Consider the following 14,500-nt stretch of genomic DNA (forward strand, 5'->3'; position numbering starts at 1 on the left):
CCACTACACCAACATTGCAAGGTGGGTTACACCCATTTTACAGATGAGGCAGGAGTGGACAGTCTCCTGTTATTTTACTAGACTCTCCCAAAAGTCACACAGCCACTTAGAGAACCATATGCATGCCAGAACCTGTTTCTGACGCTGTTTTTTTCTGGATTAAGAAGAAGAGAGCAAAAGCGAGTGGGAATCCTAAATTCCCACTCTAAGAGGCTCCAAGCAGAACGCGGATGCTGAACAAGTTCTCTGGCTACCGCCAGGGGGAGGCAAAGGCCAATCTAAAAACTCGTCTGGGCTGCCGGAAAGCCTTTGTACCCAGCAAAGGTGGGCTATTTTTCAGTCTTCTAGAGAGAAGAGGATCACTGACCCGCCTCGGAAAGAGGTCTGCCCCTATACATGGGATTAGAGAGTTGGTCACTACCCGGTCCCATCTATTCCCAGCACACAGTTCAACAGAAGTTAAGGCCCTTGAGGGACCCACAGACTCCGTGTTCATAGCTAGAATTCTACCTGTAGGCACCCAGTTGGCGCTTCTTCATCATACCCTGGGATAACCTGTGCCTCCCCAAAGGCGTGACTTTCTTAGTCACTTCTAAACAAAAATTCCACGGTAGTCATTCAAAGTACACAGACAAGCTATAAATATGCCCGAGCTTTTGGGAGGAAGATGAGGGCAAAGAGAGATGAAGTCACCGGGACAAAGTTGGGGTGGACTGATAAAAATTCAGACTCAAATACAGCAGAAAAGGCATCCAGGGACAAAGAACATTCTGCCACTATGGGTGTTTTCTTCCTGTTTGAGAAAAACTGAAGCCAACTGTCTGATAAATGGCATAGTATCACTGGGAAGCCAAAGACTGGGGGAAAAAAAGAATAACCTTTGGTTTTATTATTCAGTGTTTCTGGGACAGTTTAGCTATCACTTTTCAGTGTCATCCAGCTTCCTTGCTCTTCACAGCATCCACAGCATGGCTGCAAAAGTGGGCCATAGAACTAGGGCCTTTAGACCCCTGGACTCCAGTACCAGATAATGGACAGGGAGGTCAGTTGCTTCCCCAGACTCTGGAACCATTCTGGCTCCCATCCATAACCAAATTCAAGGGCTCTCATACCTCTGAACACCTCTCCTCACCTATTCCTGGACCATCACACCTCATCCATCCTGACTTCCCCACACCTGTTTAGAGGTCCTCTTGCTGAGACAGTAGAGAGGGAGAGGAAGTGGGGGGGCAAAACAGGAAAAGCACATTTATGAGATATGTTCTCTCCTGGGAGCAGAGAGAGACATTCCTCAGAGACAGAGGAGAACCAGGTCTGAGCCAGGGAGGGGAACAGAGCATCCTCAGAACAGGCCCCCTTAGTCAGGCATGGTAGCATACATCTGTAATCCCAGGAGGTAGAGGCAGAGACAGGCACATCAGAAGCTAGTAGCTAGCCTGGGCTACATACTAAATCCAAGGCCAGCCAAGGCTACATGAGACTTTGTCTTAAAGAGGTGGAGGTAATGGCTTAGTAGAAAAAGGTGATAAGCCTTGTGACTCAAATTCAAAATCCAGCACCTACACAATGGAAAGAGGGTGAGAGAGAGGGAGACTCCATCCCTTGACCCAGGCTGTGTGCTCAGGACCTAGAACCAGGCTCATTCGTTGTTTCTCCCCCACACTTTACCAACTCCCAAAATCTACCTTACTGTAACAGGTGCATATCCCCATGAAGAGACAGATTCACAAAACACATCTGCCCTCAAGTGTTTAATACATCCAAAATCCAAACCTGCTAAAATTTTGTAACTGGGATTATTTACCATTCTTCTGATGAAAACATTAGGAACCTCAGATTTGGTTCCCAAGTTGAGAGTTGTGCCCATCATCCACAGGGCCATTCACCAACCTCTTGAAGCCCTCCAGTCTGATTCTCTGCCCTGGAACTGCCCCTGGTCCTCCCAGGGAAGGAGGGCAGCATTTCTGTGCTGGAAGTATTCCCTAATCCCTTCTGGGTGTCAGCTGGGAACCCTGTGGTAAAGAACTTCGTGCACATAGGAAGCTTCCAGTTCAGTGGTTCTAGCTTCTAGTACACTCGAGTGTACTAACCAAAACTGGGTGGTGGTGGTGCTTCTTCTTCTTCTTCTTCTTCTTCTTCTTCTTCTTCTTCTTCTTCTTCTTCTTCTTCTTCTTCTTCTTCTTCTTCTTCTTTCTTCTTTTCTTCTTCTTCTTCTTCTTCTCTCTCTCTTCTCTCTCTCTCTCTCTCTCTCTCTCTCTCTCTCTCTCTCTCTCTTCTCTCTCTCTCTCTCTCTGGTCTGGAACCCTATGTCAATCATATAGACCAAGCTGTCCTCAAACTTGCAGGCACCCTCCTGTCTCCCCGTCCCCTTCTCTGCTTTTTTTTTTTTTTTTTTTTTTTTTTTTTTGGGTGAGGGTTCACACTATATCCCAGCTGCTCCAGAATTTGTGACAATTCTTCTGCCTTGGTCTCCAAGATTCTGGGATTATAGGTGTGAGCCACTATATGTGGTCTAAAGAACTGAATTTTCAGACTTAATGAGCTCATATTTAACTGTCTACTGCTGGCGTAGGTGAAGACTACTTCCAGCCCCAACGCCCATCCCCGTCTCAGAACACCACCGGCCTCCCTTGAACCACAGGACTAGGGGCCACATTCCTGGAGGTTTTAGGGATCTGTTCTAATTGTCACGTCCTGCCCCAGATAATTGGGAAAACAGAGCCGGTGGGCTTCTGTTCCTGGTCTCTCCCTGCGCCGCCAGAGGCCGCTGCGTGCCTGCTGTGTCCATCCTCCCCGCAGAGCGCCCCATGCTTTTTCCAAAGAGGCGGCGGTACCCGCAAGGGCTGAAAGCAGAGACGACTCCCAGTCAAGAGGCTGTGCTCTCCCAAGCCTGAGGGCGACAAGCTCGGGAGGATCCGGCTGAGCTCTGCAGGGCTGAGCTGTGCAGGCCCAGAGCATCCCGGTACTCAGAACCCGGCTCACTGGGCTAGGATGCCTGCTTAGCCATTGCCCTGCTCTCCTCGGGGCACAGCAACTTGATAACGATCGATCGATCACAGACTGCTGGGGACCAGACAACACCCAAGCTGATCACTCCCGGAGAGAACCCGCCTTTGGGAGTCTAGATCCCAAGCTCAGAGGCATCGAGGACCTCAGCCCAGCAGGTAGGTACCAGAATAAGAATGGGCTCTGGAGGGGGACAGGAGCAAGCAAAGCAAGGTCGAAGGTTCTTGTTGACCCCCTGTTGGTATGCAGGTTGCTCTCTCAGCATCACCTTAGCCTGAATTGGTAATTGGGGAAAACAGCCCAAGGAAACTGAAGTAAATGCTGAAGAACAAATCCCAGAAGACGTCTCCAGCACCATCTGATAAAAGAATAGAATGCCAGAGATTCTGAGTCTCCCTCTCCCCTAAGTTTTCTGAGCATTGGAGTACCTAGGAGAAATGCTCACGCTCACACTTTGGATGGGACGCTGGTAGAGCTCAGCCAGAAATAGGATGTCACCGAGGGAAGAACAAATGTCATTTGCAATGGTCAAAATAAGAGCCCCCGACACAGGCAGGAAGAGGAGACCCACTCAGAAAAGAGGCACATCTGGAAGGGCGGGAACATACTCATCCCCAGCCAGCGGGTGGGCACCACCCCCATTCCCCTCTCTAGGTCTTTCCGGAGCTCAGCAGCCTTTGTGTTTCAGTTTTACTTCCCATCGGAGAAGAGAGAGGTCAGGACCTTGAGGGGAGAAATGGAGAAGCTCTTGTGGGCTGTGCACTGAAGCCGAGACCTGTTGCACTGCTAGGCTAGCCCTTTGTAAGGACAGTAGCAGAATTAAGTCAGCTCCAGAAGCATCTAGGAAGCAGCTCATGATGGTTTGGAGGTGGAGGCTAATGAAATTTGGAGACCTTGGGCATCTCCCCCAGGGGTCTCTTCCAGGACAAAGCTGGCAAATCCTGCAAACTTCTCTGACTCTAGCTGTGTCCCAAGAGCAGAAAGATGACAACACTGATTCTTAAACCCTCTCACCCCTGCTCCTAGGAAAAAGAAAACCCAGCCAATCTTCTCAAGGTCACCTCCCTCAGGTTCCCATAGTTTGGGGGAGGAAGTGGGAGCAGGGACAGATTCCTAGAGCAGAAATGACTCCCCTTGCCATGGGAACAGCCTAAGCAGGACTTCCTTTAGTGCCCAGCCCATTCCCTTATTCTCTTCCAAGCTTTCTCTTAGCCCCTGCAGGGGTCTGGCCTCTCCCTATTCTTTTTGTTTTTTTGATTTTTGAGACTGGGTTTCTCTGTGGCTTTGGAAGCTGTCCTGGAACTAGCTCTTGTAGACCAGAGTGGTCTCGAACTCACAGAGATCCGCCTGCCTCTGCCTCCCAAGTGCTGGGACTAAAGGTGTGCGCCAGCACCTCTCTATTCTAAACTGCTTCCGTATTGCTCCCTACTTATCCAGGTGGAATGAGTCTAAGACCAGCAGATGAACAGACAGAAGTCTAAAGACTTCAGGAACGGTAAGTGAGCCAGCTGGAGATGGGAATGGAGGAGTGGATATCCCCTCCAAGGGAGCAGCTATATCATTTGGGTTGGCCCCTAGTACTCCTCCTCTAAGCTGGCCCTGGCAAATGATCTAGGCTGACCCTTGACCTCCTAGGGCTCTTCCTGTCCCTTCTGTGGCTAGTTTCTCCCAGCTTCTTGGTGCTTCTGCTTCCCTGGTTTCTCTCTGGTTCTTTCTCACCTCTGGTATAGATAGATGTTTGGGGCCCTGTTTGGGTCACGGGAGAAAGGAGGAAGAGAGCAATGGGCCTAGGGCAGGCTTCTGGATCCTGTAACATGGCAGCCAACCTCTGGCAAGACATTTAACTCCTACCCTAGGTTTGTTCCTTCCTTCCTTTGTTTGTTTTGATGTGTGTGCACCCATGTGAAGGCTGGGGAAGCCTTCTGGTAGAGGCTTCCTGATCTATCACTGTCTACCTTACTCCCTTCAGACAGGGTCTTTCCCTGAATGCGGCCTCAGGCTGCCCAGCAATCCAGTGATCTTTTTACATCATCTATGTTTTCACGTCTCTGTTGCCATTCTCATGTTTGCTCAGCAAGTCCTCTCATTTACTGAGCCATCCTCCTTAGCCATGCATTTTATTTTTGTTTGAGATAGGATCTTCCCATGTAGCCCCGCCTAAACCCACTATGTAAACCAGGCTGGCCTCAAACTACCAATGATCCTCCGAAGTGCTAGGATCACAAGCATATGCCACTATGATAAGTCTTTCTTTCTTTCTAAAATTTATAATTGTCTTCAGATTGAATTGCACTGCTACTACAGTTCCACAATTTGAAACTCAAACAGGTAAAAGAAAGAAACTGGTGGATACAAGTCATTCTTCTTCCTACTTCCATCTTCTAGACAAGCAAGAAATCCCCCCCTTTTTTTTTTGGTTTTTTGAGACAGGGTTTCTCTGTGGCTTTGGAGGCTGTCCTGGAACTAGCTCTTGTAGACCAGGCTGGTCTCGAACGCTCAGAGATCCGCCTGTCTCTGCCTCTCAAGTGCTGGGACTAAAGGCGGGCACCACCAACGCCTGGCCAAATTCCCCTTCTTAATGGCAAACAATATACATTTTCCAGACCTGGTGTGTACGTATTAAGTAGCACATGTGGCCCCTGCCTGGTACACACTATGCACACACTGTGTGTGCACCTCCTGCTTGTTGTTTTTCTCCCTCCTGTAAGACTGGATTCTCACTGGAGTCTACCTCACACACCATTACAAAGTTCCTGGATTTTGGCTTTTGTTCTGTTCTGTTCAGTGTTCCCAGTGATCTAGAGGGAACTGCATTTTCGGACTCTCCACAGTATACTCAGCTCCTCTACGGATGGCTGCTGGGGTTATAGCCAAACTTTTGAGCTTTATTTGTAAAATGGGCAATAGCTGTCCTTTGTGCAGTGGGCATAAGAGCACACAAGTGATGCATCCGGGTCAAGAGCTCAAAAAGCAGGAGTCAGCATCATTGTCTAACCCACAGCACAGCCCTTTAATTCTTCGGTGTCTCCTCCACAGGCTCTGCCTTCCTGTTCCCTGGTCCTTCTCTGTCACTCATCCCTTCTTACAGTGACATCACACCTGGCTGCAAGCTGTCTGGAGACAAGGTACGTATGCATCCTGCTTAACCTTGGGCTTCTAGAGCCTGGCATAGAGAAGTGGCTGCAACTAAGTGCAGACGGAGCATCTGCCCTAAGCTGAGCAGGGCATGTGCTTCTCTCCACAGAATGAGTGAGAGGACCTCGAGCAGCTGGAGCCCAGGCAGCTGGGTGCTAGCATTGTGCCTGGCCTGGCTGTGGACACGCCTGGCCTCTGCTTCCTTGCAGCCTCCGACAGCCACAGGTTTGGGGAAGGTGGTGAGACTAGAGAAGGGTTTTGTAGGATATCTGGAGAGCCAGAAGGCACCCCAACCCATCCCACAAAGCAGGCAGGTCTCTGGGACAGAGTAAAATTGGCAGAGGTGACTCCTCTGGACATCACCCAGGAAACTGTCCTCTTCTGCCGCCCAGTCCAGAGAAGGCCTGGATAGGCACATTGGTACTATCTTTTCCAGGGGGAAGGTGTTCTGCAGTGAGAGGCCCTCGGGTGGAGGCTTAAGTCTAGTCTCCTGGCCTAATTCTGGGGTTTTCCTTCTGGGATGGCTAAAGCCTCTGTAAGCGGATGATCCTCCCCCACGCATTGTAAGCTCTGGGGCCCTTGCCCTCACCCTGAGAAAGTGGAAGGTGGGGGCTGGTGTGTAACTCCAGCTTTCAAAGAGTTGTGAGTGTGGCCTCAGGGAGGTGGGGTGGAGAGGTAACACAAAGGTTGTTTCTGCTCTTTTCTACCTTACCATTAGCTAACTCTCTCTTTCTCTCTCTCTCTCTCTCTCTCTCTCTCTCTCTCTCTCTCTCTCTCTCCTGTGTGTGTGTGTGTGTGTGTGTGTGTGTGTGTGTGTGTGTGTGTGTGTGTCGAAGGTATGAACTGAGTCCTCGCCTCTATGCTAGGAAACACTACCACTGAGTTGCAGCCCCATACTCTTAAATGACTGTTCCATGACCAAGGAGGAGGGGCTTGGGGATCCGCAGCAGGGTGGGAGGGAGGAGAGCAGGTTTGGAGGCCTGGGTCTCCTGATCTTATACTGCTGGCCCAATCAGTCCTAGTAAAGCAGGGCACCTGTGAGGTGATTGCTGCGCATCGCTGCTGCAACCGGAATCGCATTGAGGAGCGCTCCCAGACCGTCAAATGCTCCTGCCTTTCCGGCCAGGTGGCTGGCACTACAAGGGCAAAGCCCTCCTGCGTGGATGGTGAGTGACTGGTCAGCCAGGTGGGCCAAGAGGCCCCAGAGCAGAGATAAGAAAGTCTGTTTATACCTCGCCATCTGCTGAGGATCTGGTTTCATAGCCGTCTTGAGGCTTACCTTATCGGTCTCAAGTGATGGAGAATCGACTTGGAGGGGAGGGCAGACACGGCCCGCCCTGTGTCATAGACGGAGAAAGCTCTTGTTACGGGTCATACACCTGCCACCTGGTCCATACACACAGGGATGGAGGCATTCCCTCACATCAACTCCTCTGCCCACATGCTCCTCCAGAGCGTCCCCTCTTATTCTCCGCCTACCTTTGCCTTCTCCTTGTGGACACACGTGATCGCTCACTTCACACACCCACTCTTCCTCCTTTCTGCCCACACTTGCGACATCCACCATGCTCACTAGCTCTCGTGGCAGTTTGTACACTCCTGGATGAGGTTTGGATATCAGCTCATATACACTAACGACAGCCACCTCAGACTCAGCTCCCCTGCCTGCTAGCTTGCTGGCCTCCTTTTGGTGGCCACACCTTTCGGTGTGATGCAGTGATGAAGTTGATTGGGATAGTCCCCAGCCCTCAGCCGAAGTATGATGTTCTCAGCCCAGGGTAAGGGGAAGAGAAGGGAAAGGTGGCGATCAAAGCCAAAGTATGTGGGAAGGTACGCATCACTCATGGACCGGCTGTGGCCAGTGCTATGCCCCCAGAGCTTAGAGACACGCCTGCCTCCTGCCCCACAGCCTCCATCGTCCTGCAGAAGTGGTGGTGTCAGATGGAGCCCTGCCTGCTCGGGGAGGAGTGTAAGGTGCTCCCTGACCTGTCGGGGTGGAGCTGCAGCAGTGGACACAAGGTCAAAACCACCAAGGTATGAGGTGGATGCTCCATCCTCCCCTCCTGTCCCCTTCACCTGGGGTAGCACATGGGCCAAGCCAGGGAGGGCCAGGAAAGCAGTGCCATAGGTGGGCATGTGAACCTCAAGAACACATTCCAGACAGTCCTCCTGAGCCTGTCTCCACTCTAGGCACTGCTGCTAAGAGTGTGGTTTGCCCTTGTCAGCAAAACTGATGTCCTGCCTGCCTTGGTTTTCTCCTCTTTGCTTAGCATGTGTTTACCACTAGAAAATATCATGTCTTTAAAAACAAAGTGGAGCAGAGCACAGTGGCACACATCTGTAATCCTAGCACTCAGCAGGAAGATCAGGAGTCCAAGGCTAGTCTGGGCTACCCAATACCTCTTTCAAAAACAAAAACAAACAAACAAAAAAACCACTAAGGGGGGAAAATGCTGAAGTAGGAAATTACCTAGCTCAGAATTTCTCCTAATACCTGAGTTCCAGAAACAGTAACTACTCTGCCCACCACCTCTGCCACAGACTGTCCCCTGTCACTTACACCACTCCTACAGCCATTAGCTCCCTGCAGTTCCTACCTGCCCTCCTCTAGTCAGATTGATCTGTCCTCAGTGACAGGACCCAAGAAGATTATCAGCATGACTCACTGCCTGCCCCACAAAACAAGGGTAATTAAATTTTTATCAAACTCTTTAGCAGTTCCATGTGTGCCTTGGCTAATTGGTTGCATGCTGTGGTTAATTAGCTGCATGTCATTGTCATCATCATCGGTGCAAATGTGTGACAAGCCAAGGCAGCATCTCTGCCCCCAGTCATCACACACAGCAAGAAGGGCTAGCAATTAAAAGTAAAAACAGGCCCTAGGCTTCTAAGAAAAGTGGGGTTTTTCATAGAGCGCACAACACTGGTAGCTAGCTACAGCAAGAGACAGTTTGGGGCTGGAGAGATGGCTCAGTGGTTAAGAACACTTCCTGCTTTTATAGAGGACCCACGTTCAATTCCCAGAACCCACATAGCAGCTCCCAACTGTCTATAACTAAGACCTAAAGAATCAATATCGTTATGTGGCCTCAGTAGGCATCAGGCACACATGTGGTGCACAGACGTTCATGCAGATATAATACCCATACACACAAAATGAAAAAAAAAAAATAAAAAAAAAGTGGGGCTGGAAGGATGGCTCAGTGGTTAAGAGCAGTGGCTGCTCTTCAGAGGTCCTGAGTTCAATTCCCAGAAACCACATGATGATTCACAACCATCTGTAGTTGGATCTGATGCAGATCAAGTACTCATATACATAAAATTTAAAAAACTGAAAATTAAAAAAAAGAAAGGAAGAAGAGGGTTTGGCTGACTAGAAGGCTGGACAGCCTGTCTGTAGGCAGCAAAGGGAGACAGCCATTCTGAGACTGTTTATTAAGACTTGCAAAGTGGGACCCATCACAGAGCTTGGGACATTGTTACGGGATAGGGTTTGTGGCCTAAAAGGTAGATCATGGCCTTTGAAATTTGTGTAGTGACTCAGAAGCAAACAGTGGTGAGGCTTGTCTGACTAATGTCCACATGGACCACCAGGCCACCACGACCAGCATGGATGGCTTTAGGAGATTGGCAACAATGACCTCTAAGTGACTTTTATGACCTTGTCTTTCTGGCATGCTAAAATGGCTGGCTCCCTGTTGTTTTCTCTAACCTTTTTCTACTCGATCACTTTCTTTTTAGGTCACACGATAACTCTCGGGGGTCGTGGCTTAGGCAGGACAGCCTTGACTGAGCTCTGGACTGAAGAATGGCTTCTGCCCACCAGCCAGCAGACATGAGGACTCACTTACCTTGACATGTAGTCCCATGTGCCCCAAGTCAAATGTGACATCATACTTGCCAGGGCCCTGTTAGTCACACTGCTTAGCAGAAATGCTTAGATCTTCAGCCACATTCTTAGAGACATGTGCTCTCCTACAATCAAAGGTCACACACAATCCTGTCCTTAAGAAATATCTTGTTAAGCTAGGGAGTGGATGACAGACAATTTAAGCAGTTTAAAGTGTGTGGTACCATGGCCTCTGAGCTACCTGTTGTGGGTGTGATGGGGATGGGATGGATAGATCTTCAGCCATCCCCTGATGAGTCACATCAGTACCTTCCCATGAGTCCTGCATCTCTAGCAAGATGCTAAGATGGTCAAGGAGATACTGTCTCCTGATTCCAGTGGGATCTCTTTTAACAGTGCTGGAAAGTAGAGATGAAGTCCAACAGCTCTTCAGCACAGTTCTCCAGAGCAGGGCATGTGACTCACACCTTTTGCTCTCTGTGGATGGATGCACAGATCCTCAGGATCATCCCCACCTGAACTTCACGTGTTTGTTTGTTTCTTGTTTTAATGGACAAGAATACTCAGTCACCGAGGGATGGGATGCTTTGCCCAAGATCTCACAGGTCAGGCTTCCAAACCATGGATGCTGAGATTCTAGGCTAGGTCTTACATGGCAGTTTTATCAAGAAAGCGGGACCCTGAGAACACTGTCTTGAGAGCAATGACATGTTTCTTGGGAGATGGGACTTGGACCACTGGGGCTTTGATTGAGGCCACTGATCTCCCATCCAAAACAATGCAGAATCCCCACATACTGCAGAGTGGATCTACTTCTCAGTCCCCCAGATCCAACCAGTACCCGCAATAGCCCAGAGGTCACTCAGCACAATTGCAGCTGGAGCACTGTGTGCTGGCATCCTGTTGCTCCTCTGACCCTTCTCTTCTGAGAACTTCAGCCCCTACACAGGTACTTGGAAGGCAGAGTCAGGCCAGAGGACAGCCCAAAGCTGAAGGTCTTTGCAATCAGGCTGGCCTCCTAGGTGGCTTGGGGGTAACATGCTGGCTTACTCTCATCACCAAGGCCTCAGGGAGTGGAGTGTGTTAGAGAACAGCCTGGATGATGCCCCATCCCTGACAAGGCAAACCAATGATAGTTTAGGATGGAGTCTCAGCCTCCCCTATCTCCCTAAGCATTTGAATAAGACTCTGATATCAGCCCATCTCAGGGCATGTTTTTATTTTTCCTAAGTGAGATGAGCAGTAATGTTAACTTCAGAAGGCAGGCCTCTAACAATCTCTGCACACAGCGTCCCCATGCAGAGGTCAAAGGCTGTCATGGCCTCCTTCAACACTGAAGGGTGGAGGTCAGAGGATAGATGCAGGGGTTGGCAAACATTTTCTGGAAAAAGTCAGAAAGTGAATATTCTATATTCTGCAGACCACATTAAGTCTCTGTGACATATTCTTTGTTTTGTTTCATTTTGTTTTAAAAACATTTCAGAGCTGCCAATGCCACCTTAGCTCTAGGGTGGAAGAAACACATTGTGACCCATTTCAGGTGTTTGTCACCCCTCCCAGGGGACAGTTGAAGGCCTGGAGTGGCCTCCCAGCCTCCAGGCTTGCCCTCTGTGCCATGGAAACCTGAGCACAGGGCTAGGGCTGGCTTTGTTTTTCTCCTAATGCTCAGAGAGAGATGGGTGAGTGAATTATTTAGGTTACAAATGAGACAGCTTCAGCAGAGCCAGACAATAAGAGCCTGCTTTCCTGGAGGCCAGAATGTAGGTTCTGCAGGCTGATGTGGAGCTCAGTGGGAGAACGCTGAGGTGGGCTCCTGCTTCCCTCCTTCCCAGACACTGTCACAGTCTTGCTTCAGCTGCCCCTCCCCCCACTGTGTCATTGGCATGAGCTGGGGTTGGAGTGGAAAGTATGAAATAATGCCTCACAAACCTTTGAGAGCTGCCATCCTGCACCAGGCTGACTCAGTGTCCCGACTCTGTACTTCCCCTGGTCCCCACTGAAGTCTTCCAAGCCTCCATCCCTCCTGACCTGGCCATGAGTTTATTGGGTGAACTCTGAGGGGGTGTCTGTATAAGGCCAGGAGGGAACCACATAAGACGGTCTGGCAAAGATGAGAAAATGTCCAGCCCTCCCCCCAACTCCAGCTCCCCAAAATTCTATATCCAACTTAGTCCAAACTTGCCTGCATCTTGTAGCTATCCAAAAGACAGTCTAGAAATAAATGGATTTCCTTGGAGCATGGGGTTCCTGGAGTCATTTGTCTCCCTCCTTGGGGAGGGCGTTTCAGATCCTCTGAAATTTGCTGGAACCCCCCCATTCCCTCAACTTCTTAGAGAAGCTGACAACTATAAATCACGTGACTGATTTCTGCTGCCCCCCCCCACCCGGCAGTTTCATTAAAGTCTGCGAGTGACATCCTCATTAATGACCCCAGACAGCTCCACAACATTGAGGCTGCAGCTCCCTAAAACCACAGAATTATAGTTGCAAGGGGTTTTAGAAGCCAGGTTAGCTAACACTCATTTGCCAGCCGAGGAGAGAGTAGTTCAGAAAGGTTAAGTAATTTGCCCACAGTCACACAGCAAGCTGATGGCATGTCCTGCCCAGTGATGCAACACAGTGTTCTTTCCACTAAAGTATGTCCCATTTTGTACCCCAGGACAGATGAGAACTTGGAAGGAAGATAGGGTTTTAGCCATGACGACTGTGAGAGTCTCATTCTAGAATCACCCAATGCTGTAAGGGCAAGGAACAGAGGGAAGAAGAATGGGAAACCTGTAGAGGAAACACACAGAGGGAAGGGGGGTTGAACATCACCACTTCAGAACTTCAAACCACAGAACAAAATCAGACAAGACTGATGTCACTTGAAGAAGGACTGATCTTTGTACTTTCTGGAGGAGGCAGCACGGAGCCCTGTCAGTTTTTGGCAACCCAGGCACAGTGGTGCATACCTACAGCCCCGGCACTTAGGAAGCTGAGGCAGGAGGATGGTGAGATAGAAGCCAGCCTGGACCACACAGAGACCCTGCAAAAGAAAAACAACAACAGAAAAAGAATGGTGCACCTCGCAGAACTGTGAGGCCATCTTGGCAATCCCAGATTCTTTATGTCCTGTGCAAACTAAAGCACACAGCTACAATTTTGTTTTGTTTTGTTTTTCAAGACAGGGTTCCTCTGTGTAGCTGTGACTGTCCTGAAACTCGCTCTGTAGACCAGGCTGGCCTTGAACTCAGAGATCTGCCTGTCTCTGCCTCCAGAGTGCTGGAATTGAAGGCATGCACCACTGACACCAGGCTCATTTTTTGTTCTGCTAAATTATTGTTATTGTATTATATGCTATGCTTATTTGCTTATTATTGGCTACGACTGTCTTTGTGTTATGACATATCTGGGTCATTGTGAAGAGACCACATGACTCTCAAAACAAAAATAAATTCAGCAGAAACTTTTTGCCAGTCTTTGCAATAAGTTTTACAATAGCCTCCAAAATGTGCACACTTGAAATCTAGAAACTAATGGCTGCATTTGATTCCTGTATTTGGGTAGCTTTTCTTTTCCTTTGACCCTGTACCTGTGTCCCCTTAAATCCTTCCCAGTGCCTCTTGTGACATCTAACAACAACAAAAACCACAGACATAAAGTATAAGACAGAATCTAAGAGAAAGACTCGGGACAGATGACACTGCTCAGATACATAGCCCACATCAGTTCAGTTGCTCTTTTCCAAGTTCATGCAACTGCTATTTTTGAACTTCAGGAAGACAACTGCATATGCATCCTGTGTATGCAGTGTGTGTGGCTGGCATTTCTATGTCTGGATTTCAGCATCTCTATGCCCTCAAGCAAGGATGATACTCAGAATGCATAGAAACTAGCTCAGCCTCAACACTGACTAATGAGGCAGATGGCCGGTCCAGGGCACACTGGCTGTTTACAGTGTACATTCCCCCTCCACCCGTGTGGCTGAGATGGGAAGGATCCTTTCTGTTTTCTCCCAGTGTGAGTAGATAAGCTGGTTCCTGATGTCAGTCCTTGGGTTGCGATTTGTCACCAAGTGTGAGTGTGGGGTGGGCACAGGCCCGGCAGCTACTGGTCTCATGTGGCTGTAAATGTGTTTGGAGTAGACATGTGGGCTGAGCATGCAGAGGACCAGAGAACTCCTTTTTAAACCACTCTTGAGGGCATAGATTTATTTTATCCTCTCCACACTACCAAAGCCATTACCATCAAAATCGCTCTTGCTGTCTGACATGACACACACAATGCCCCCAGCCAAGCATCCTAGTCCCTCCTAAGCACAGACTGGCACACAGTACAACTCTGATATGTTCCTTTGTTGTTACTGATTCTGGTTTTTGTTTGTTGTTTGTTTTGTTTTGTTGTTGTATTTTTTATTTTTTATTTTAATTTTTATTTATTTATTTATTTATTTGAGACAGGGTTTCTGTGTAGCATGAAACTCACTCTGTAAACCAGACTGGTCTAGAACTCACAGAGATCTGCCTG

General features: G+C 49.0%; 1 protein-coding gene across 1 annotated transcript; it reads left to right on the top strand.

Annotated features, from left to right (window-relative positions):
- Positions 1–2,427: 2,427 nt before the first annotated feature.
- Positions 2,428–13,427, top strand: Tafa3 (TAFA chemokine like family member 3). The gene is made up of 7 exons (XM_027393864.2): positions 2,428–3,164; positions 4,444–4,501; positions 6,043–6,131; positions 6,251–6,366; positions 7,158–7,307; positions 8,051–8,175; positions 9,883–13,427. The coding sequence occupies exons 4-7, from the start codon at positions 6,252–6,254 to the stop codon at positions 9,892–9,894; spliced, it is 402 nt and encodes a 133-aa protein (XP_027249665.1). The 5' UTR covers positions 2,428–3,164; positions 4,444–4,501; positions 6,043–6,131; position 6,251; the 3' UTR covers positions 9,895–13,427.
- The last annotated feature ends 1,073 nt before the right edge of the window (positions 13,428–14,500 follow it).

The sequence above is a fragment of the Cricetulus griseus genome (assembly GCF_003668045.3).
Source record: "Cricetulus griseus strain 17A/GY chromosome 1 unlocalized genomic scaffold, alternate assembly CriGri-PICRH-1.0 chr1_0, whole genome shotgun sequence".
NCBI lineage: Eukaryota > Metazoa > Chordata > Mammalia > Rodentia > Cricetidae > Cricetulus > Cricetulus griseus.